At 43.1% G+C, this 24558-nt stretch overlaps 1 protein-coding gene and 1 long non-coding RNA gene across 2 annotated transcripts in view; one reads left to right on the plus strand and one right to left on the minus strand.

Annotated features, from left to right (window-relative positions):
- Nucleotides 1-47: 47 nt before the first annotated feature.
- Nucleotides 48-18310, plus strand: LMO4 (LIM domain only 4). Its single transcript, XM_075424860.1, has 5 exons — nt 48-131; nt 2269-2507; nt 9284-9380; nt 9738-9893; nt 14041-18310. The coding sequence occupies exons 2-5, from the start codon at nt 2272-2274 to the stop codon at nt 14047-14049; spliced, it is 498 nt and encodes a 165-aa protein (XP_075280975.1). The 5' UTR covers nt 48-131; nt 2269-2271; the 3' UTR covers nt 14050-18310.
- Nucleotides 18311-18365: 55 nt separating this feature from the next.
- Nucleotides 18366-24558, minus strand: part of LOC142361801 (uncharacterized) — a 14485-nt gene continuing 8292 nt past the window's right edge. Inside the window, exons 3-4 of the long non-coding RNA XR_012764413.1 lie at nt 21522-21596; nt 18366-18568 (exon numbers count right to left, since the gene is read on the minus strand). This is a non-coding gene — a long non-coding RNA (uncharacterized LOC142361801). The remainder of the gene's footprint in view (nt 18569-21521; nt 21597-24558) is intronic.

Below are 24558 nucleotides of genomic sequence, written 5' to 3' on the forward strand. Positions count from 1 at the left end.
GAGGGCTCCCTCCGGCGCTCCCGAAAGCCAGAGAGAGGGCGAGCGCTGCGTTTGTTTCTTTGCAAGGAGACCTCCCCCGGCGCGCCGAGCGACGTCGCTCCCCGGCCTTTTGCAATATAGAGGGGAAGCAGGTAAGAAGTACTGGTAACGACCCCTTGTTTTGCAGTCTACGCGTGTGCGGCGGCGTGCCCGCGCCCCGTCCCGCGCTGTCGGCCGCGGCGGGGGGAGCGGCGGGCCCCGGCGGTCGCGGCCCCCGCGTACAAAGCCCGGCGGCTCGGGGCGGCTTCGCTTTTCCTCCCCTGCGCAGCTGCCGCGGGGAGAGGCTCTGCCTGCCGCGGCTGTGAATGGAGGGGTCGGGGGATTGGGGGGGGGCCGGGGCACCCGCTTCCCCCGTAGTAAACACTGCTCCGAAACAGTGGCAGAAAAGATCAAAGTGAGCTCTCTGTTTCTCTTCTCTCCAATTCCCTTCCTGCCCCCCACACGGTCTTTTGTTTCAATCCGGGAGAAATCCGGTGAATCGCCTAATTAAAACCAAGACATGAATTAAGCATCCATTTTTGTACTACAAATTGCCAACTCTCCGCTTGTCCCTCCCTTGGTCTCCATTAAAAAAACACCAGAGACGCTGTTAAAGGGGGGTGGGGGGGTTATTTTGCCTCTAGCTTCCAGCTCTGCTTTCTATTTCACTGACTCCTATCCCAGGACTTAAATTGCTTGGCTGTGTAATTACTGGAGTAAGCCTATTTAAGTTAAAAGCTCCCCCTCTCCCTCCCCCCCAACTCCAAATGAAACTTGACGAGGGCCCGTCCTTAGTTATCAAGGGAGTCACTTTCTGGTCAGTCCTCTTGATTCATCTTTTTAGATTTAATCAGCATTAAGGTATTGCTTGTCCTTAAGAGCTTTAGCTTAATGGGGTTACTGGATGGTTTTCTCAGTGTAACGTTTCCCGGTTTATGTTTATATATATATTTGCCTTCGACAAAGACGGGCTAAGGTGGTAGCACGGAGTCTTTTTTTTTTTTCTAAGAAACCCGAAGTGATTTAAAGCGTAGGGAAACGGCGTAAAGGCTGGGAGCAGGAAATGCAGATTCATTTAGGCTGTAGCTGGAAACTGTAACAAAAGGCAATTCCTTGAACAAATGCATCAGAAATCAATTTACATAAAGGTATATGATGCGTTCGGATAAATGCAATGCTAATGGCTTTTAGAGTGGTTTTCTTTCCAAAGTCTCGGGGTTTTTGTTACAGCTTAATTGGTGCAGTTCTTCTGGTTTATTGTGCGGTCACTGGACATACCTCCAGGTACTCTTCCCGAGGGAACGCGTGTTCGGAGCGGCCTCGGCGCTCCGCTCCCGCCGCCGCGCGGGGCCGGGGCAGGAGGAGTTGGTGCGGGTGGGGCACAAAGACGGAGCGTGCCGCTTAATTGGCAGCAAACAACTTCATCTGTTTATGGTGTGAGGGACTGGAGGAACACCGGGGGTTTACTGGACTCTGGGTTGAAGGCAACAGATTAATCGGGTTAGAGTAAGCCTTATGAATTGATTCCTGTATGATCTCTCGGTTGTCCTGCTTGCAGAAGGCATTTACTGGAAAGTGAAAAATGCCCTTGGCAGCAGTTTTTGGGGGGCAGAGTGACCCCGGCCGGAGCGGCGCGGTTCATTATTCTGCTGCTTTCCTGCGGTCGGCGAACTTTTTTTTGAAGTAACAAAGCTTTAACATTAAAACTGCTGATCAAGGGCAGATTAGAGAGACAAAAGTTGAGTGTGTTTGTGTAGGAAGTTAACAGGCGTCCGAAAGTTCAATGATCTGTTATCCGGGCCAGTGTCCTTAGCCTGGAGTGTTTTCTCTGGGTGTTTTTACGTCTTCAAAATAAAACCAAACCCCCCCCCCCCCAAACCCGAGGTCTGGCCGGCCGGTCCTGAGCCCCCCGTCGCCGCCCCGAGCCTGCGGAGTCTCTCCTCGACTGAAAAACCAGTTTCACAACTTTTTTTTTTTTTTTTTAAACAAACTCCCCCCTTCCCCCCCCCCCCCCCCCCCCCCCATAAGCAAAACAAACCCCGGGACTGTTCCCGACTTGCGAGCTGCAGCTGCACCAGCTCGGGGCGGGGAGGCCCCGCCGGCGCTCGGTGCTGCGTCCCCCGCCGGCTCCCGGGAGCGGCGCTGGCCCGGCGGGAGGGGGCGGAGCGGGGGGCGGGCGGGGCGCGCGGCGCTGCCGTGCCGTGCCGTCCCGTCCCGCCGCTGAGCGCCCCCCCCCCTCTCTCCGCGCAGGCCATGGTGAACCCCGGCGGCAGCTCGCAGCCGCCCCCGGTGACGGCGGGCTCCCTCTCGTGGAAGAGGTGCGCCGGCTGCGGGGGGAAGATCGCCGACCGCTTCCTGCTCTACGCCATGGACAGCTACTGGCACAGCCGCTGCCTCAAGTGCTCCTGCTGCCAGGCCCAGCTGGGGGACATCGGCACCTCCTGCTACACCAAGAGCGGCATGATCCTCTGCAGGAACGACTACATCAGGTGAGGCGCGGCGCGGACCGTGGCCCACCCCCCCCCCGCTGTTCCCCTTTACCCCCGGTGCCTGGCGGGGCTGGCCGGCGGTGGCCCCCGTGCTGGGAGCCGCGGGAGGGGCGCGGGGGTGCCGAGAGGGCTGTCGGCGCCTGGCCCGGGGCACGGTTGCCGCTGCCAAGTGGAGGGAAGAGTCGGGGGGCGGAACGACGACTGTAACTTCAGAGTGGTTTGTCAGCACAAAACAAGTCCTAACTAAAAATAAACAGCAATCAGAGAGGCTAAATTAATCTGCTTTGTTGTAGTGCTGAAGGAGAAGTGTGCATATCTGAACGGTAAATGTTAAAATCATAGGGCTTAAATAAGGCTGCGGCAGAGGTGCTAAATAATGAAATGCCTGCCTTTAGTATCTGATTAATTATGATATTTACATAAGCACCTTTAAACTCCCTTGAGTGGAAACAGAATGACTCATTCTCTCTTCTCCTTGTGAAAGAGCTGATTAACCATCAATTGGAGGGCCACCGATTCTACTTATAGCCAAAACCGGTGGTATAATGTTTGTCTTCGCGTTGTGAGGGAGAAGCTTTGAACCGACATTTTTCTGAGCTGCCAGTATGGAAAGTGCAGGGGACGGTAGAGGAGGGATACGCTCTCGCCCTTTATTTCTTATCTCTTTCTTTTTTGAAGCTGTTAGCTCTAAATGCTACCGATTTGGGTAGGGGGAACTAAGCCTTACTAATCTCGCATCTGTTGGGGTACGGTAAGATTACGCAGAGTATCCCTTCCAACGAGTTTCCAATATAATTAATAGAAAGAATTCATGAGGTCAGGTGCCCATACGATCTTTTCAGGTGAACTCAAGCTACTTAAACTCATTAATTTAAAAGGAGGCATTTTGAAGGATTACACATTTAATTTGAGTAAATGGATTGATAGACCGATGCACATGAATGCTTCAAGGAGGTGTTCTATTTCAACATTCAGTAATTAAAAAAAACAACAGAAAAGCCCCATACCTTCCCGGCATAACAGAAATGCGTAGTTAAAACAAATCGTGTTTTGTTTAATGCTTCTGGCTTCTCATTTACAGTAAATGTCACGAGTTAACCTGGGTTTTTCTTCTCCCTGGTGGCCAGAAGTTCCACTTTTTTTCCTTGCTTTCTGGGGAAAAAAAATCAGCCACAAAATGTTACAAGTTTGGTTACGCTGTAAAACTTGACTTCTGTTTGTGAAGATCAGGACTGTAGGGCGGAATGTGTGCATAAGCGCGGAGACCTCCTTAGTCCGAAAGGTCGGGGCTAAGACTTGCTCACTCCCATAGTGCAGCCTCTGTCCTGAGACGCGGCTGCCTCTGCGGCCAGCTCAGTACGTGAAACGCAGCCCTTGGTGTCTGTGAGGGATCGGAGCGTTAGCTTTGCTAGTGTTAGGGGTCTGTTTAGAGAGAAATGCTAGAAAATCAGAACGTGGGGGGGGCTGGTTATTGGTGCTTTTCGATCATCATGCTAAGCAACAAGCCTAAGCCTGGCAGAATTGTAATTAAATAGAGCAGAACAGTGTTAGGGGAAGAGTCTCGTTTGAAGTGGAAAAATTGACGCTACTGTTAAAAGAGGCACTGAATAGTACAGATTCATCACTCGACCAGCAGCATCAAACCAACCCTCATGTCTGATTACTACTAATTAAAAAGAGAAGATGCGTCCACTGTATCCCAGAGGCGAGTTCAGGCAAGCTTATCGCAGTCCTCTGGCTTTGTGTCGCCAGAAATTAATACTCGTTTATTTTAATGTAGGCGATTATGAATAGGATGCTTTATCAGACGCGGGGTTTGAATTGATCGCCTTGTTCTATCTCCTGACTTCTCTTTAGATCTGTGTAATTTGACTTGCAAAAATAACTCTGACACATGCTTGCTGAAACTTGAGCTGGACACCATACACTCAAGGTGGGGTAGGACGGCCTGGCCCTGCCGGGGCTGGTGGAACTTGGAGCTTTCCCGCTGGAAATGGACTTCGCAGGCTTCCATGTGGGTTGTGTGGAACGAATGAGGCCCTTGCCTTGCTGGTGCTGGAGATGGCCTCCTGCGCTGGTGGAGGCGACGCCGGCCCCGAGTCTCACCGGTTCCCCTTGGCCATCCTCCCTCCTCACAATTTTCGGTGGGGCTTTTGGCACTGCACGTTACCTGCCCCGGGCAGAAGCCGCGGGCACGGTTCTGAATCGGAGACCCGGGGGCACGCTGGGCAGGACAAGTGACCTGAGCAAGCAGATTGATGGGCCCGGCAGGCGCCGGGTGAAAGGGACTTGACTCCTCCGGGCCGAGACCAGGGGGCCGTTTGTTAGTGAGCGTTTTTAACCGTCTGAGGCCGTGTGCGGTGTTTTGTGGTGTTGTCTAAACAACACAGCACTCCCCTTTCCCTCTCTCCCCCCCAAAACCTGACAACAAATTAGCCGTGGAGCTACCGCAGCAGCTTTCGTTGAAAGCCAAGGTTCCTGGGAAAAGAGAGGGAGGCGAAAATCCCAGCGCCTTCCCTGCCTCCCTCCCTCCCCAGGGCGAGCGGCGCGCTTGGCTCGCAGGGAGGGGAGCGGAGCGCAGCCCTCCCAACCTTAAGATGCCAGATAAAGCAGCAGCGTGGCAGCGAATCCGCACAATTAAAAGCTTTAATTAGTGTCTCCTCCATTTTCTCTTAGTTCTGATAGGTTTTATCTAATGAGATCTGGTCCCTGGCTTAGATCTGCTCGGAATGACGTGTCCGAAATGAATGAGAGCCGCGTCGCAAACAAAACATTTAATTAACAAAATTGGCCTCTAAGAGAGAGCAGGGAGTGGTGGGGAAGGGGGAGAGGGGGGAGGCTGCCCAGCCGCCTCTTAAAGGGGCAGCGCCCGCGGCCGCTCCCCTCCCCCGGCGCCCGCTTCTCGCGCCGCGGCGCGGGCGCAGCCCCCGGGGGGGGGTGGGGGGTGCTGGGTCCGGATCCCGGCCGTGGGGCGCCGCAGCCGCAGTGTGCGGGGCGGAGGGGGCCGCCCGGCAGCCAGTTCATTTCCCTGGTAATCAACGGCAAGCTGCTCTATTCGGGGAGTGCTGTCCCTTTAATTGAACAGGCTAGGTAATTAAATGGCACTTTTCCAATAGGACGTGCTAGGTAAATCTAATAGTTGGTTATTTAATATCACTTTGAAGTCTGCCCACTCAAGCACAATGACAGCACAGGAGCATGTGAACTATTAGCTAGCAAAAAAAAAAACCCAGGATCTCAAAAATTAATTAAATCGCATGCAATTTAGGGGGAACGTTTATCTTGATTTGTCATAACAGAATTAATTCAAGGCCTCCAATTCACTTGGGGGCAGATCTGTTACTCTGAATTAACCAAGCGTAATTTGGCTGTGTGGTTTGTTTTTTTTTTTTTCCTTCCCCTTCTCTAATGCAGCACTTGCCATTATGCACAGCCCCCCTTTTAAGTATCAATAGCTTCTGGTGCTTTTAAGGTGCTTGGTCTCTAGTTATTCTGAAGTACCTTTAATGGACTTGGCTCCAGGTGTAATTTCTGTGTTGCCTTTCTTTGTTACGTTTGATATAGCTGGTGCAGAATATAGATTAAATATAGGGAATGTACAGAAACACCAATTGCTTCTGGATCAGTAGGTCTGGATGTGCATTCCTCTTCACTAGGGCTTGGATATAGATTTGCAGGCACAAATGTGCGTTGTGTTGTGCAAGAATCGGAGCCCTTAAATCTGTCTCCGCTATTTTGGGGACAACTGGAACCTCATTTTGTTAAAGTCGCTAGAAATGTGTTTCTGCTAATACTGAATTTTGAGCAGCAAGTCGGGAAGCTAGGCTGAAAAGATTTCTTGCTGCCTTCATTCCCACTCTTGTGAAAGTTCTGAAAAAAAAAACCCCAAACTGGGAGCGCTTGTGTGTTTGGGGGAGTGGGGAACGCTGTGTTGGAACCACACCGCAGTTAATTTAAGGTGGCTCAGTAAAACGTTGCGAAGTGTAGAAGAGCTGCCTTGTCCGTATAGGGAACCTCTTGATGTTTGTGATTGATTGCATTGCCCAAATGTTGAAATATTAATGACCTGCTTGGACTGAGGACCCAAAGAGGAAACTGAAACCAATTCTGTCATCACAATTAAAGAGTCCCCTGGCTTTAATTAGCCTGACCTGGGGTATCTCTACCCATTGCTGCAGTTAGAGAGAAAAGAGCCCATTAAAGTCCAGTCTGAGACCGATAGCTACTTAATTGAGCACCTAAAGCCTCAAGCCTTTTAAATCAAATACTGTCCTGGACAGTCCCCCTGGTTAGATAATTAGCTCTCCAGCCTCTCAGAAACCATGTGAAACAACTTTTTCAGTAAAGAATAGTTACTGTGGAAGACTTCCTTTACTGGTAAGGAGGAATAACATTTTTTTTTCAAAAGAGAAAACCTTTTTCCTGTTAATGGTATTACAGAACAAAACCATTCATAACAGTAGAGAAGGAAAAATAAGCTTAATTTTCCTGGTAAATAATACAAAGCAGTGGAAAGGTGTTCTGACTTTGCGAGTAATTTTTAGGAATTTTAGCTGCAGATTCAGCTGAAGTGACTTCCCAAAACATAACTGTTCTGGGAATACTCTCAGGGAAACCCTGCGATGTGTGGAAAGCGTGTGGATTGGTTTGACTCCATTTATTAGAATTCACAGACGTTCAAGGTGTACGGTGGCTTCCAGTCCGAGAGAATTGTGTAACAAATGAATGCTGAATGGAGACAAGTAGCGCAATGAGCTCGGTATGCCGCAAGCTGTGTTTTCAGCTGGGTGGTGCAGTTGTACAGGGGGTTGCGAGAGCCCGCTCACCGGGTTCAGAGTGTCCCGGCCAAGCAGCAGTGTCCGTTCATCTTTGCCTCTCCGCCCTGCCTGGCAATACCCTTGTCGCCACCCCTCTACCCTCGATTTTGGGATCTTTGCTGCTCTAGAAATGTACCAATCCCTTGCTGCCTCCTCTCGCAGCACTTCTACGTGCCAACTTCATTACTATTAACAATGGAAGGAGAAAAATGCGTATCAAAGCTTTGGAAGTAACCTCAATACATCATGTAACTACTCGGAACTGGCCCTGATTTAGAAGATGCCCTAATAATGGACCCTTAGCCTTCCAGACAGTTTAGTCCCTTCGGCTGGAGGTCCTGACAATGTATTAGTTCAGCTTTGTCTTTGTAAGCACTGTGATTCTGCAAGAACGTGTCAATGTGTCGTGGATCTCAGACTAATTAGTTTTGAAATGGAGTTTTGATTGAACTCTTCAAATCGATGCTGCTGCAAATTTTGTTTCTCGGCTTCCTATTAAAAGCCATCTTAAGGGGCAGTTTTACTACTCTCTCTGTCGTTCAGTCGATACATTTAATAACAACTTACAGGCTATTTTCAATAAAGTGGCGACAGCAAATTAGTAGTTTGAACATGACAAGCCTCCTCTGCAAGCTCTGCTTCTGAAAATTCAAAGCAATTATTTTTATACAGAGGCAGACTGCAATCATTCAGATTACGGGTATTCTGTTGTAATGCGTCTCCTAGGTTGACACAAACATAATTTTATGACTTTATTTGGACAGGAAGGAGATGCAAATATTAATATTTATTATGACACCAATACGCTAATTTGTAAATCCTATTACTATGTTTTACATCGTGCAGAAAAGTGGGTCTGTGACCCCGTCAGCTAGTGCAGTTTCCTTTTTTACTGCGAAATGATTGTGGTAGTCTTTATAAATATTTGTGTATATTAGAGGCGCGTGCAAAAGCAAATGAAGGTTTTCTAATTCTAGCTAACGCAGCCTGTAAAAGTAGAACTCAATGATCATTATTGTATTACATTTTGAATCGATGCATTGTGCCTTTAAGTGGATTTGAAGAATTATGTATATATTTTTTTCTTCAGCACTCTTCTGGCTGTTCCCCCCTCCCCCCACTGCGCGTGCCCCCCCAATGGCAGATGTTGTGGTCTCATTTGATTGCATAGGAAAACTGCAGTGATACAGCAAACACCCAGAGAGATATGATGACAAATGGGTCCAGATCCCGGTAAATTACTTTCTGCTCAAATCGAAATTTCATTCAGTTTGTTGCTAGCAGAGATGAAGTAATCTAAATTGTGGACTCAGGAGCAGATAGAGGGAAGTTGGAGCAAGCATTTCATTATCAAGAGAGAGAGAAGGTTAGGATGAAAGAGATGAGCAGAGGCAAATCTAAAGTGTTGACACCATGATTGAAAAGGTTAACCCATACACATTATATATCAACCTGGATAGCAGAGAGTTTCTAATGGAAACTCTGCACTGATGGAGGTTTACTGGAGTTTCAATACACTGAGCATGATGTCTTCTTAGATATACAATCAAATCCTCTTAACCCTTTTGATGACTCATATCTCAAGATATGATTAAAGTACAAAAGAGTTCTTCATATAATTTCAAGGACACAATGCATTTAAACTCCAGTCATGAATTGTATCTTTTTTTTATGATGAACCCAGTAATCTGATAAAATGTGTGTACTACAGAATTGTTTGTGTTTCCAGACGTGTAAGTCAGTATTTCTGATTAAATCCTGTGTAACCACATCCAAGGTAGGGTGAAGCTACCAGTTGTTACACAAAAATACACTTTTTCATATTACGACATGTAAGCAAGTTGGAAGACAGGGGTCAGAAGTCTAAAATAGTTGTGTAATAAACCATTGCAGTGATGCGCAAAAATGCTCAGAGCCTCCTGTCTATTCAGTTATTCATGATCCTCACCTCTGTTTCAGGTTATTTGGAAATAGTGGTGCTTGCAGTGCCTGTGGACAGTCCATTCCTGCTAGTGAGCTGGTCATGAGGGCACAGGGCAACGTCTATCATCTTAAGGTGAGGGTTTTTTTCCTATGTATTTTTTTTTTAGCAGCTTATTAGTACCGCCATGCTTCTGTAGTATAGAATCTGCATCTGCTTATGAATGAAATGCAAAGCAGTAACTAGAAATACGAGTGTATATTATAAAGCTTCCCTTAGCATGTAGCTTTGTTCCCTCGTAATCGGTAAAACTATACTTGAGTTATGTACTGCATAGTCCCAACAGGTAAGACAAATGCCATATTTGGAGATACTAGAAACCAAGCAGCTCCATATCTCAACCGTGCTCGCGGTCTCTGAAGTGTAATTTTCAAACCTGCAGCATACTTAATTTGTGCTGTAGTTTCACTTGCTGTCTCTTTCCCTTTTCAGTGTTTTACATGCTCTACCTGCCGGAATCGCCTGGTCCCCGGAGATCGGTTTCACTACATCAATGGCAGTTTATTTTGTGAACATGATAGACCTACAGCTCTCATCAATGGCCATTTGAATTCACTTCAGAGTAATCCACTACTGCCAGACCAGAAGGTGAATACTCAACAATTACTAATAAGCTTTATTAGAGCTAAATGAAGATGAATTTCTTTTCATTCTCATAGTGGACATTCCCTGCCCCTACAAGGAGACCTTTAAGTAACTGAACTTTCCTTAAATAACTTAGGCATGGGGTATGGGGAGAAAATACTAACCTTTTAAATATGACATGTAGTGTGAGTCAGTCTGTTTTGGTTTGGGCATGTGCATCTGTACAGCTGCTGAACTCCTTATGTACAAAGCAAAATGGAGAGCGTATGTTAATATAAACTCTTAACAAAGAGAAGTATTTTATTTTATAATCTTGAAGTTAAGGGCTACAAGAGAGCAGGTTTCTGTGGGAGGAAAATTAGATCTTTTAATATGGAAATATATGTCTTGTGAAGAGAAGGTTCCTGAACTAAACCCATGTATTGCACTTTAATATTAAGGTTTTAGGTGAGGAAGCATGCTGGGGTACTCTTTCAGAAGTATTTTCTTGTCTGTTTTGTATGACGTAACTCAGATTTAAAAACCAAAGTGCTATTTTCTTATCGCTCCATAACACTAATAGCTCAGCTAGAGACTGTGTATCTGCGTGGTTGATAGCTCTTGGTTTCTAGCTAAATGAGTAAATAATGACTGTACAAATCATATAGAGAAGAAGAAGAAAAAAGATTTCTGATCAACAGTTGTCCTGTAACTCTGAAACTAGATAGTTTTAGATCTATTTTAATCTCCTTAATAAGTCCTAAAGCTATGCAAGTGAGTGCATTTTGATAACTGCTGTGCCTAATTTGTAACAATTACTGTCAACCTTGAGTTAAGAGACTGTTCATTCCACCCTGGTCCAGAAAAGAGTGAATGTATGACTCTTGCACATAATTTTATTCACATCATATTTCATACTGATTATGTATTGATGACATTGATTCATTTACTCTTTACAGCGCCACTTGCATGGATATTAAATCTTATTGACCACAGATGAATTTTAATTTCAGATTGGTGATAGATTTTTCCATCAGCTCTGATAGTATATTTGACTTTTTCATCATTAACCCAGGCAATCACACAGCACTGAGTTATTGCAATGAAACAAAAAGTGCACACTTCAGTTGGTAATTCTTTATAGATTTACAATAGGAACTTCATTAATGTCCGTAAGGATCACAAAAAATAACATTTATCTGCAAATAGGAATTTGGAAGATTAAAAAAATCTGGGACAAATGCTAGGCTGATCTACTCTGTAATGTGCAGAATATTTTTTAGTGCTTTTACTTAGTGGAGAAATATGTCCAGGAAAACACAAACTGGTTTTTAATTTCCATGATTTTTTTTTGTTGTGTCGCTACATTTCAATATCCGTGTTTGCGCTTTTTTTTGTGTGCATAAATGTACTGATTAATTTTAAGTATTCTTTCAAGTCTTATACAGTAAATGTAATTACATCAAAGTAAAATGCAGGCCTTTTTTATTTACTGAATTTGTCAATCGAGGTGATGAGGGAGTTGAGTACAAAAGTCCTATATAGTTAGGCAGAACAAAGATAATTAAGATTGGAGGAGAATGTGCAGCCTCTTCCCCAGGAAGTACAAATACAGTTAAAGATTCATAGATTTATACTGTTGTGAATTTTAATGAAACAAATCTGTGATATAGACTGGCTAGCAGTGAATCTGTTAAATGAATATTTGTAGGTATCCCCTTTCGAGATACAGGTAAAACCATTCATCTTTATACACTGCAGTAAAAGGTTTACCATTCCGAGAGAGTGGTTTATCCACTTGTCTTCCACGAATGTAAAGTTTAATGTAACTTCAAATAGGTGTCTAAATTGTCATTTACTTTTATCAGTTTCTTACTGTGCCTTAGCAAAACATAAAAATGATTTAGTTGCAATAAAGGCAGTAGACATGATGAGGAACACAGAACATGGAAAAGGGAAGTGAAACTGGGCTGGGCTTGCAGAGCTCACGACTGTAGGCACCTGGCGGAAGAGAAATGCAGAGAAAAGAGCGAGAACAGGTTCTTATTAGTTCTGTCACTGACTGTTAACTGCATTGCGACAGTCAGTGATGAGGCAGACGAAGAGATGTTGGGGAGAGATTATAGTTTAGGGTTTGGTGTTTTTTTCTTTATAATATAGTCTCTCTAGAAAACGGTGTAAGTTCTCCTACCGGTTTTCAAGGGGAAATTGCAGAGTGCCTGAACCCCAGAAAACTGAAATACAGTTGAGGAGCCATGTTAATAATTCATAGATTTGCCAGGTTTCTGGAGTTTGGGAAGCTATAGGGGCAGGTTCTGAAAGAGTCGTGGTTTGTGTGTTAGCTTTTTAACAGTCGAAAGATGTTTACATCAGAAATGTTTTCCAGAAAGTTGTGTGTTTTAGGGCCACTAATTAAAAGCATTCTTCCGCTATGACAGGTTTGGCTGTAACAGATACTCTTTATTAAACATTAAAGATCAGTCTCCAGGTTATTCTACCACTAGAGATTATAGACACAGCAGAATATTCACAGGGTTTTTTATTAGACTGAAGAGATTGAGACATGCTCCCAGCAGTAGAACACATTTTTGCTGCGTGTTTGAAGGTGACAGTTACGAACTCACTGTTGTCCCAGTGTGGTTTACAGGTTCGTACCTACCGGTGACTGGTGTGGGCAGAAAGGGTTGCACGCCCGGACTTTGTTTGAAAACTTGCTTTTCTTTCTAAGGAGGCAAATGCAGTGATGTTGGCTGTTCCTGCCTTTTGCCTCCCTGAGGCAATTCCTATGTGTAAATTGTAACTTCCCATCACTTGCTGGGTAGTTTGAAAAAACCCTGTTTTATCTGAACTTGGTACTGCTGGCCTGCGGAATGCAAACTCTTGAGTTTGCGATGTCCTGCATGCCCTTTCATTTGGTGGGGCTGTATTGTCAAGAATTCTCTGTGCTTTTTTGGTAGTGGTAGTATTCCTGTAGTATTTTTTTGTTTGCAACAGTTTTAGCACCTACTAAAAGGTAAATTTTCCACCAGTTGGCAGAGTTTGTAGCAAACTCTTGTCTTCAGCTTCTATACTTTTAAATAAAGTATGAGTTAGATGACGTCTCTCAGAGAAGATCTTAAAAATCTCCTAGTTTACATATCACTCAACAGTTCCCTTGTAGTTACATAATTGGTGTTGTCTGTGTCCATAGTAGATGATATTTGATGCTCATTTATTAAATATGCTTGCTGGCTGCTCCCTAATCTTTGTTCTGGACAGACAAATTACCTTTCTCACACTGAGCTTCAGCTCTGGGGAATTAAACCTCCGAGCCTCTACTACTTTAATTAGCTTGAAAGTGGGGGGTTGCAGTTACTAATAGACCTCAGGCTTTTAGTAACTTAGTGAAAGGGTGAAAAAGGAACTTCCTGGGAAGCGCAAAATGTCATTTAAAAACCATAAAAATCTAATATATATTATTTCATTTTGGTAATTGCAAACAGATTGTATTTGAAGACTAAGGATGATCATTTCTATTTTATCCATGAAAGTTTAGATTTTTATTGAGTTAGACACTTTTAATTATCACAATTCATTAACACCAGTGTGAAAGCACATGTTTGACTTCATGTATTAAAATGTTTATGTAACATTAACTAACACACCAGATGAGGAATTTTAAATGGGGGGGAAAAATCCTGAAACATCTATATTTAGCTCTTGTGCAGTGCCGCATATTAACCGAAGTTGCCTTGGGAGGATATTGGCTGTACTTCTTATTTGCTTTACACGCTATTTCTTCCGATTATAAGATCATATTACCAGCTTCTTCAAAGGCATGGCATAACGTTTCTTCCCTTTTAAAAGGGGCCCAGAAAACCCACCTTACTCGCTGTATGATTTGTTACCAGAAAGTACACTTATTTATTGTTTTTATTGTTGTTATCTCTTTTTTTTTCCCATCTGCTCTTTTTAGTGGTGAAACTGCAGAAAATGTTTGCTTTTTGCTATTTGAAGTTGAAACATTAGCAGTATGAATGGATAGTGTAGAAAGCCTTAATCAAGTCACAGTTGGAAAGTAATCTAATAAAAAAGAGATAAGTGAATAAGGAAAAGACAAAAGCAGTCATGTTGTAGTTTCCTATCTCAAATTTAGTATTCTAGCTAAGATACCCATTTTTATTTCTTACAGGTCTGCTAAAAGGTCAGAGTAATGCAGAATGCGTGCCTTCATCTCAAATTTTGTTCATCACAGATGGATCCCATGTCTCCAAGTAGACAAGTCACCTTTGTAGCTAGCATCAATGCCAGCTCCATACCATTGCACCTTCTTTATTCTTGATTGCCCTTCCCACATTTATTGGTGTATTAAAATGACTGAATATGAACATTAAGGACTCCATGAACCTGGGCTAATGGGAGACTGTAGAGAAAATGAAAAAAGATCCACCGGAGGACATCTTGGGGGGGGGGGCGGGGGGGGAAGATGACTAATGAAGCTAATTAAAAGAAGCATTGAAAACTGCTTTCTACCCTCATTAACAATTAGCAGGGCACTGGCCAGTTTGTACCCTGTGTTTTACCTTAACAACATTCTATTTGCTCTTTGTATATTTAAGTGTTGTAAGGAAATGTGTTTCAATCAAACTGAACATGAGATAAAGATGTGGCTTTTGTGATATTCTATCACAAACACTTTTATTGTATCTCTGTAAAATACAATGTATGTATGCATGTAAGTGTTTTTGTCCTAATGTTGCTACTTCCCATGGCAAAAAAAAAAGAAAAAAAAAAAGAAAAAAAAAAAAGTCAGGCTCCTAGCAGCTACTGTGTAGAAATTCTCACCTACTTCTAATTTGCTGACTGAAGAAAAATCTTTTATTTGTGATATTTTCAGAGACATTTGCTCTAGTATGGTGTATTTAAATAATAAAAAAGTAAAACAACACTGAATTGAGTGTGGGTTTTAGAAGCTTTGCTTTTTTTAAAAAAAATCCTACATTCAAAATATTATTCTGAAACTATATCTTACATAGTCGTTACCTTAATTGTCAATTACCTTTAAAAGTAACTTTTCGGTTTGGACTTTTTTTTTTTTTCTCACGCCAGTGAAGAATCTGTTAAACTATTTAACTGTGTTACTTTTGGCAAGGGTACAGAGCTCTGCTTCAAAATGGTCTTTATTTTTCATTGAGATTCTTAATTCTGGTAACAGCAAGTATATTATAATTCATATTTCAGTGGGTTACAGTATGCATATCGGTATTGTGGTCTGTTTCTACCCAGTTCCTCTCTGCAGAATCGTCTGTGTTTAAGGGCGTGCATGGGGCTGTGAGTGTGCAAGCAGGAGAGTGTGTGTATATACCATAAGAGGTCGAAGAATAATAAAATAAAAAACCAACAAAAGGTCTGTACTTCATGCTGAGCACTAGAATTGAGTATTCATGAAAAGGAATACAATAGCTATTCTGATCTGAACAACAGAAAGTTGGGTTTGCTGTGGCAAGAGGCTAACTTTTCAACACTGATAATCCTAAGGAAAGAAAAACACGTTTCCCAGGCTATTTCCCAGAACGAACTGATCTCAAATATTATCTGTTCTCTGAAAGCAAATAAACAAAACCACCCCACCCCACCCACCCCAAAGCAACACAGCCTCCTCTGAGCTTGGAAAGGAGCGGCTTCATTTAGCAGGTTTTTCCCATCAGCTGCTGGGGGGTAGAACTGTGCAGAATAATTTTGAGAAAAAATACTGACTTTTCATGTTTGTAGCAAGAATACTAACGTGGGTCTCTGGCTGTGCGTTGCATGCCTTCAGTCAGGAAACTGCAAGCACCTGGAACCTGCCTCTGCCGCAATTAATAACACATCAATATTAACAACTACTCCACTTTTGTAGGAGACGAATACATTTGAAATACATCATGATTATGTTTTCTCATTTAGTTCTGGTTTTGAGGTGTTCACTGTTCAGCGTGCTTGGTTACGGAGTGAGATTGACTTATTTTTGTTGTGATGCCGATACACAAGAAGCTGATTTATAGATTTGTCTGTCTAAACAACCAACAGCAGATTTTTTTTTCCAGCTTCTACTTCTTGACCTCTAGTATATTGGAGGTCTGCTGAATTTCTGCTTTTAACACTTCAGTGCTTGAGGAAAGTAGGACTGTCGCAGAGAAAAGAAAATGTCATAACGTACAGTATCAGACTGTAAAGACAAAAGAATACTTGCATAACACATAAAACAATAAAATGACTGAAGCTTTGTATCACTTTTTAATTAAATGCACTTACATGTTTTTAAAATAAGTTTCTAAGCTTTTTGATCTGGCGTTAAGGTCTAGGTAGAGTCCTGCAAATTGTGCTGCTTCAGTATCTTTAAAAGGACACTTGAAGTCATATAAATATAGAATTCAAGTGTTAGTGAGACTGTAGACATCTTTTTACATCCTTTCAGTATAAGCACTCAAGGTACAGTCTTTAAATCTAACACGTACGGATTTTTGGTTGTCTGATACAACCTAGAAGTGCTAAGAAGATAGCTAATAACTTCTAGTAAGTAATGTAGCATAGCGTTTAGTGATGTAGAGGTTGAAGTTCATTAACGGCTTTAAATCAACTATTATATGACTCGTTTGTAAAGCACAGCTACCTATTTAATAGCTGACTTTAAAAGCATTTCTTAAGTTGCAGACCTATAAGATTACAAATGTCACTCATGTTAGCATAATCCACATGCAAGTGATGAAGCCTTTGCTTTGATGTGCTAAATTGGAGGAGGACTAATGGAGCTATGAATATACAATAGAATGTATTTAAGTAGTGTTCTTGCTTTAGGTAAAACACTTTCTTGAAACCAGAGGCATTTCAGACAATAAAATGGGCTCTAATGGGGATGGTAGCTGTGGATAGAAGGCTACTGGAAACACTTAGGTTTGTCCTTACGTGAAAAAAATCACTTTTTTAGGAGATCTGTAAGGAAAAACACGCACTTGTTCACCTTTTATCACATGCGTTTGCTACATTGAGGCTGAAATGCACCCACTGCATTTAGTGCTGCTGGAAAGTCGTACAAATAATCAGTAAGAGCCTCCCTCACTTTCAAAAATGAATGCCGTTACAAAAAAATCAAAGGAAATATTACGAATCTGAAATCATCCTTGTGAACCTGGATAAAATGCTCTGTCTATACTGCATCTAAACGTCTCAATCATATAAATTGTCACTCTTATTAATGAAACAATTTTGTGAAAAGATTGCCCTCTAAATGGGTTTAATGTTTTTACCTATCCAGCTGTCGAGTTATGAGATTTACGCATCCTGGCAGGCAGTGGGACATTAAACCTTTCCAAACCAAATTCCGTTTGCAACAAGATACTGTCTTTTCAGTCCTACATGATTTATCTTTAAATATTTTAACGCGTTTTGTAGTATCTTATGAAATATAAAATGAGACTGTCTTACTAAAATGAAGCCTATGAAATTAAGTCACATCTTTAGAATATTAACCACACTGAGTTTGTCTCCCTTTTTGCCTTTATTTAACACTGATAAAATTTGCATCATCTGATTTTAGGGTAAATAAAAAAAAAATCGTACTGGCGTAGTATGACTTGCTATCAAGTACTGTCAGGCGTTTCAAAAGATCATTTTAATTTAAACTTTTTATCAAATTCTTTGTGTGGTAGTTGTATGTCAAGTGTGAGGCTTTTTGCAAGGATCTACATTCTGAACGGCTCTATTCAAGTAACAAAACTGAAATTGGAACATTTATGTATATTTGTGTTTTCAACTATTATATTTCTTCAGTGTGAAATTATGTGTTCCAGGCCTGATTTCACTGCCTGAGCCTTCTGTACATGAGGTAGCAGCTAACCATTGTTGCTTTTAGTACCAGGTGTATGCCTATTGTCAGTCCAGCTAAGCTACAGAAGAGCTTATTGCAATTAAATAGCAATTTGTTTCTATGAAACTGCAATTAAAGTATTACTGATCAGCCATTTTAGATTGGCAGTGCTTTGACTGCATGTTAAACAGTGAGGAGCTCTGCATTGATTTCTGCAGAGCCTGAGCTGCGAGTAACAGTGAAGTGTAACATGCTCATCACCTATGTCCCTTGTCAAGTTGAAAGTATGAGTCCTCCGCAGAGCACTCTGATCTCATCACGAACATGCTGAGAGCAATGACAAGTCAGGGCTGATCTCTGTAAGCTGAACTTGCAACTTACAGGACCTGGAGTTATTGCTGTTGTCTGTTCCTGGGCGCATGGGGATGTGCACGCTTCTTACAGGGGATGTTTTCAACTTCAGATTGATTCTGTTGAGAAAGGACTGCAAGTAGTGGGCCGCGAGCCAATAACGTACTGCAGGTCCTGACTTGTTAGAGCTGTGTAAACAGGGCTACTGTATCTCCTTAATCACAACTAATAAAAGACTAGAAGAAAGCAATCAATTACCTTATAAGATGTTCTTTTTTTTTTTTTTTTAATAAAAAGCAGAAGTTCATCTGACACGGCTGTTATTTTCACACTTGTACGACAGACGAGACAGTTCAGAGCATTCCGATCGGCTTACCTGTGCGCACCCGGGGTTTGCTGGCGACTGTTCGCCTGTGACGCTCCCGGGAAGCCGCAGTGCTCCTGCCCCCGAGCCCGGCAGAACCCACCAGCCGCCGCCTTGAGGCCCCGCCAAGCTCGTAGCCATTTGCGGTTGACTTGAAATCTGAAATGTAAATTTTTGGTGCAAATTAAAAACTTGTTTGTAAGAACTCAAAGAGGAATTAGCTTTGTAGTGGTAATTATATTTCTTAATTATCACCATATTTTAACAAAGTCTGAGACATGTTAGCTTTGGTTCCTGCATTTTTGCACAGTGGAGGCTGTAGACAGCCTGTTCCTTCGCCAGAGGGGATGAGATCACACCTGTAGCATGCATGAGATAAGTGTTGCTTCGGTTAGAAACAGGTTCGCGTCTCAGAAATGTTCCTGGGGGGGTGAAGTGGCGTGGGTCCTAGTCCTGAAGTGTCGCCCAGCGTGTGCAGGCTCTTAGCCCCCGGGCAAAGGGCGAGTGAAATGGCTGTGCTTAGCCCTCAGCGCAAACGGCCCAGCTGACAGCTGTAGCTCATCCACCCGCGGTAGATCGATCGTACGTCTGAGCCCACGGCCTGAAGAAAGCCCTGTTTACTGGAGACAGACACGACTGTGCTGAGGAATACCCCCCCCATGGGTACTTTTTAACAAGTCGGGTTCTGTTGTAGTGTTTCTTTTAACAGTAGTTCTAGCACTACTGTTCACAGAAAGGTTTTCAGCATGCAGGAGACTACACAGGTCATGGGAGAGGCACGAGGACCCACGATGGTAGCTGGGGATGTAAGCCTCAGTCCGGCCTGGTGGCTCACATTGCTCGCCTCTAGCTTGTCTGTTAAAGGGCAAGCAAGGGCCTGGCACCACAAGGGCTGCAGTTTTGGGGTTTTTTTTTAACATGTTAAAAGTAATAAATTGCAGAATTTTAGTGACTGGAAAGGCATGCGCAGGCCATATCACAATGTCTTTAGCCAGGTCAGAAAAGATGTGGAGTCCAGTGCTTTAAACAAGAGCTGTCCCTGTAACAGGGTGATGCTTGAGGAGTGCCATGGGGGGCTCAAGCCACTGAAGGACCTGCCCTGAAAAGCGCCTGGTCTTTCAAAGAGCAACGCATGCACACCCAGGAAGGCTGGCAATTTTAATAGGTGCTGAGTAGCTTTTGAAAAATTTGAGCTTAAACTTCTCTCATATTCACTGTTCAAATACGGCATTCATAGACCATTGTGCCATTTTGTTCCCATGTGTAATATCACTCTTACATTTTTGTAATCATTTTGTCTGTTCAAATCTGTTCCCTGCCACATTACATGTTCACCTCAGCTCACAAATGCTGAGCTTGAAAATCAATTTTTTGAATAATTATAAATGCTTAAAAAAATTGCTTTTTTTTATTCACTGCTATGTATTTAACTTTAAAAAAAAGCCAAACCAAAACAAAAAGCTTCAACTTTGTTGATACAGTCCTATGAACCACAGCATTAAGCCCAAAACTAAGCTTGAGACATTCTTGCCCCAAAGGAATGTTTTTTGGGAGAGCGAGCTGTAGTGCAGATAAAATGGAGATTTTTGAAATGAGTTATTCCTTCTGGTTGCGTCTCGGAGCCTGTGAACACGACCTTGAGGGAGGGAGCCATGCGGCCGAGCACAGGGCGGTTGGCAGCACAGAAGGAGCCCCCACAGACAGAGCCTGCGCGGGTCCCTTGGCAGCGGTGAGCGGCACGTGGTCCCCTCCGGTGCTCCTCATGTCCTTTGCTCTTAAGGAAGTGGTGGTTGGTGGGCAAGCCGGGCTCTCCATGCACAGTCAGATTCCTCTGCAGCTGAACCAGCCACTGTTTCTTTCTCGCATTGTTGGAATATGCTGTTAATTACATTTTGAAATATCCAAATACTTTTCCTCTTAGGGGATCTTACAAGCAAGCTTTTCGCTAACAACTTCTGTGGTTCACCGTAATCTCTCAGAATAATCATTGGTTCCATTGAACTTATGCCAGTTGTTTTGTTAAACTAAATTGAGAGAACAGGGCCTATATTCATTCTTGAAAGGCAAGAGATTGCCCTGTGATTTGGGGAAATCTTGATTGCTTATGGAAGAATAAATGAACAACGCAGATATTAACTTTACACCTGACTTCAATTTCTTTGAGCAGTCGAGAAACGTCCAGTAGAAGGAAAAAAAAATCCAGCTAAAACTCATAAGCCAGCCATTAATAGGCTAATTTTATTGTGCTGTAAAATCATCAGCTGCTTATAGAAAACAAAGGGGCAATGAATGTGGTATTTGTCTTTTATTCTTAGGAAAAAACATTAAGATCAAACAGCCCCTAGAAGACTGAGCTGATATGCATCCCACTTACGTATTTTTGGATATCCTCTGATATTCATTGCACTGATGTATTTGATAGGTAATTACATCACCCGTATCAAGATGCTGACACAAAATAGTGGAAGACTTCAGTGTTTTACCATAAAGCTTATACTCCTTCTTGTTGAACTCTCATCAGACTTCGGATTTGCAGCAATCATTCAAAAGCTGTAGTTGGTATTTTTGTACTTATGCCACATTTTAAAAGTATTATTCTTGCTTCATCAGTTCGTCTTTTTAGCTGGCTTAAAAAACCCCCATATTGCAAATGAGCTACTATTCTTATTTGTTGTTTTAAGAAGGGTAAGCACTGAAGTATTCAAATGGAACAGATTATACCTTTAATTACATCCAAACAGGATGCTGAGCTGATTTTTCTATTTTCCGTTTAATTGCTATAGTTCAAAAAGATATTGCAAATTTGTAGATGAATTATTTAAGCATAGCCTTCTGGCCTCTGTGTTTACAAGAGAGACCAAAGGGGGGGGGGGAGTAAAAAGAATTTAAAGGGGAAAATTGCCAATTCCTTCTTTCAGAAAGAAGTTTGAATAAAACATCTTGGGGGAGATGTTTTATGCAGATGTTAGCTTGATAGATGTTTTATGCTTTCTGGGAGCATCTTGGGACTCCACAGGATTTGTTGGTACCCCACCAACCACGCTGGGTCCCGCACTCCTGAGGGACCTCCCCTCTCGTGCCGTGGGTACCAAAGTGCTGTTTCTTCTCTGACCTGGTGAGCATGTTGCTTCATGGATGCGATCCCAGCCAGCCACCCTTTCCATGGATGTGCGTGATCTCCGTTCTCCTACACACAAAATGAGAACAATGAAAGCAAACACAATTCATCAATTCTTAAACTAAATATGTTTCCATTTTGTTTGTATGTGCGTCTGTCTATATCATTCACCGTATATATTTAGAATATGTACTATGACATTACAGCCAGTGATAAATCCTACTCGCTTACTATATGTGTTATTTGCTGCAACATTAAGCTCAGTAAGAATTTTATATGTAACTTCTACAAAAACTAAATATATTGTGGAATTGATGCACAGTTGTAAAGAAGAGCATAACTTCCCGCTTCAACACAGTCGAAGGTGGCAGCTTGTGTGGCAATTCTTTTTGTAAACTATTGTAAGACTTTCCAAAGAATAAGCCAGTTAATTACATTTTTAATAATGTTTTTGGAAAATAGGATTCTTGGGGGGAAAAAAAACCCTATAACACCAACAAAAAAAAGTAGACCTAAAGCTTCTACTGTATAAAGAGCTTGGGGGAAAAAATGTATTGTGCTGGGCCCAGGTCTTTTGCTCCCCCCACCTTCTTTTTTTTCCTTCTACTGAACTTGCCTGTGTATTTTTTTACAGCTCTACTGTGAATTCAAAGAAAGATGACACTGGCACATTCTTTTCTTTTTTTTTTGTGGATTATCTTATTTCATTATTTTCAATAGTGCTAAGTACGTGCTACCCACTTAGAGCGCTGATGCAGTGCATAGCAAAGCTCAAGATGTCCTCTTAAATACGCAAAGCTTATGCAAGGCTGTGACACAAGTAGGTTTTAAATGCTAGCAGCGTTGGGAGCTTTGAAGGGCTGAGATGATACAGCCTTGCCGACACGTCACAGGTAACACAGAGAGATTCAGGGAGGAACTGAACTAGCTGGAGTAAGAGCAGTACACAACTTTTACTGATGAAGTTCAGGGGAAAGAGGCACTGGGGGCAGCTGTATTAATCCCATAATAACTTGAAATATAATCAGTACATTGCTGCAGGGATGGCTAGGAAGGGAGGGAGGTGGAGGTGTCAGGGTTTAAGTTCACAGGCTTTCCCAGTTCATTAAAAAGTGAATCAATCAGAGAAACAGGCTGGCTTTTCAAAGGGCTGGCAGCTGTGAATGGGCTTTGGACATTGGGGGGCACGCAGATGGTGCGCCCGTCCCTGCGCAGAGGTTGCTGGAGCTCAGCAGCCGTCCGTTTCAGAAGACGGCTGTGTTTTACGCTGCTCAAGCTAGTAAAATTTGTTATAATGTGCTAGGGGAGATTCTGGCTGGATTTTGAGAACTTAAAAGCTAGGCGGTGTTGGTGCTGTGGGCCATATAAAGGTGATGCTGATAGATGTTTATAAAGGGAAAAAAAGTTTTGTTTTGTAATTTCTAGAGTGGTGGTTTAACCAGCAGGCAAATGGGCAGAAGGAGTCTGCCTACAGGACCCCTCTTTGTAGGCAGCTGGTATAGTAATTAACTCATTACTATTAATTTTTGCAATCCTTGGACTAATCAGTGAAGTATTTAAAAAAAACCTCCACAACAAGTGGAATTCATATATCCGGATCTGGCACTTCCTACATCCTTTTGATGAAGCTGGTAGATGTACACAGACCAGGGAACATCCTTGGTGAGTGAGCTTACTCACACCCACAGGCACTCTGAGGTTTAGGACAGAATGCCCTATATTTAAATAGGACTCATGACTTTTTAATTACTGCATGGTACAACGGGGCTCAGTGAGAACACATGGCTGTCCAAACTGGTGTGCTGTGAGTGCTCACCAGCAGTATGGGAGTGCGTTTAATCAGTGGTCTGTAGTTCACATGAGAATGAGTACCCACCACAGGCACAGGTAGAACACTGACAGACAGACTATATTTCCACAGAAACCTCAGCCCTGTGTTGAGAAGATAGTGCGAAGGGAACTGTGTCGTATGGATGACTGATAAGGCTGAAAAACATCCGTGTTAGAAGGCATCGGTGTCAGTGTGACCCGACAGCTCCTCAGGTGGAAGCCTGTCCCTTCGTGGATGTCTTTTCTGCAATGCAAGTCCAAACCTTCATCAACCTCCGACCAGCTCGTCCCCTGCCCCTTGCATGGATCCTGCTGTGCTCGCAGCAGGCCAGGGACTGCCCTCAGGTTAATTAATAATTCCACTGATTGCTGGAGGAGCTGTGGAGAAGGGGAAAGACATACTTTGCCAGTATTAGAGTTAAGAGAGGTAGGCTCTTTTTTTGCCAACATTTGATTTTAAATAATTTTTGCTTTCTAAGATGTTTATAACGATATGAAAAAAACCCCAGTGTACCTATTATTCTGCCAGTCTTAAAGACAAATGTTTGGCAAGGACATATTTTAATCCCTCCTGCCCAACTTTGCTGCACATTACTTTGGGCTAGCAAAAGGCTTCTCTGAGTATGCTTAGCCACAGCCTGAACCCCTCCACCTCTCTGTGAGCGCAAACCAGGATGGCTCCACATCTCCTTTCTTGCATTCAGAAGCCTTTCCAAACACTGTTCCTGAGCTGCAGGCCAAGGCCAGTGAGTAGAAAGCATACTTTCCAGTTTAATTTTTAAATTTCTTGTTTAGTGTCAGTTTGAACCACCTCCCCAAAATTACGATTTTTCTGAATGTTAATTTTCTCTTCTGCGCTCCTTCATCCTGACCCCCAGCCCAGCCTTTCTTGTATGTCAGTCTGCTCCAAGGACTTGTGTTCAAATGGATTGAGCTGAAATGCTAACGTGGCTGGGAGCTGGCACTCACGCGGGGCTTGGGGCAGCTCGTAGTGGCCTGACCTGTTTTTACTGAATCAGTTACAGTTCAGCAGAATTGGGTCAGGCTACCTTCAGCCACGTCAATCCAGAGCTTCACAAGAGCTCACCACTTTGGCAAAGTGGAAATTAAATCAGATGGAGAATAACCTCAGACAAGCAGAGATGTCGCTGGCATCTCCTTCACACCACAAACAGCCCCTGCTGTAAACATCACAGATCCT

This window comes from Opisthocomus hoazin, chromosome 6 (genome assembly GCF_030867145.1).
Source record: "Opisthocomus hoazin isolate bOpiHoa1 chromosome 6, bOpiHoa1.hap1, whole genome shotgun sequence".
NCBI classification, from domain to species: Eukaryota; Metazoa; Chordata; class Aves; order Opisthocomiformes; family Opisthocomidae; genus Opisthocomus; species Opisthocomus hoazin.

Bases quoted from the DNA above. Each gene is read 5' to 3' on its own strand.
- LMO4 (XM_075424860.1), top strand. From the start codon at position 2,272: ATGGTGAACCCCGGCGGCAGCTCGCAGCCGCCCCCGGTGACGGCGGGC. The intron at 2,508-9,283 runs GTGAGGCGCGGC...CCTCTGTTTCAG, and splicing joins TGCAGGAACGACTACATCAG to GTTATTTGGAAATAGTGGTG. The intron at 9,381-9,737 runs GTGAGGGTTTTT...TTCCCTTTTCAG, and splicing joins GCAACGTCTATCATCTTAAG to TGTTTTACATGCTCTACCTG.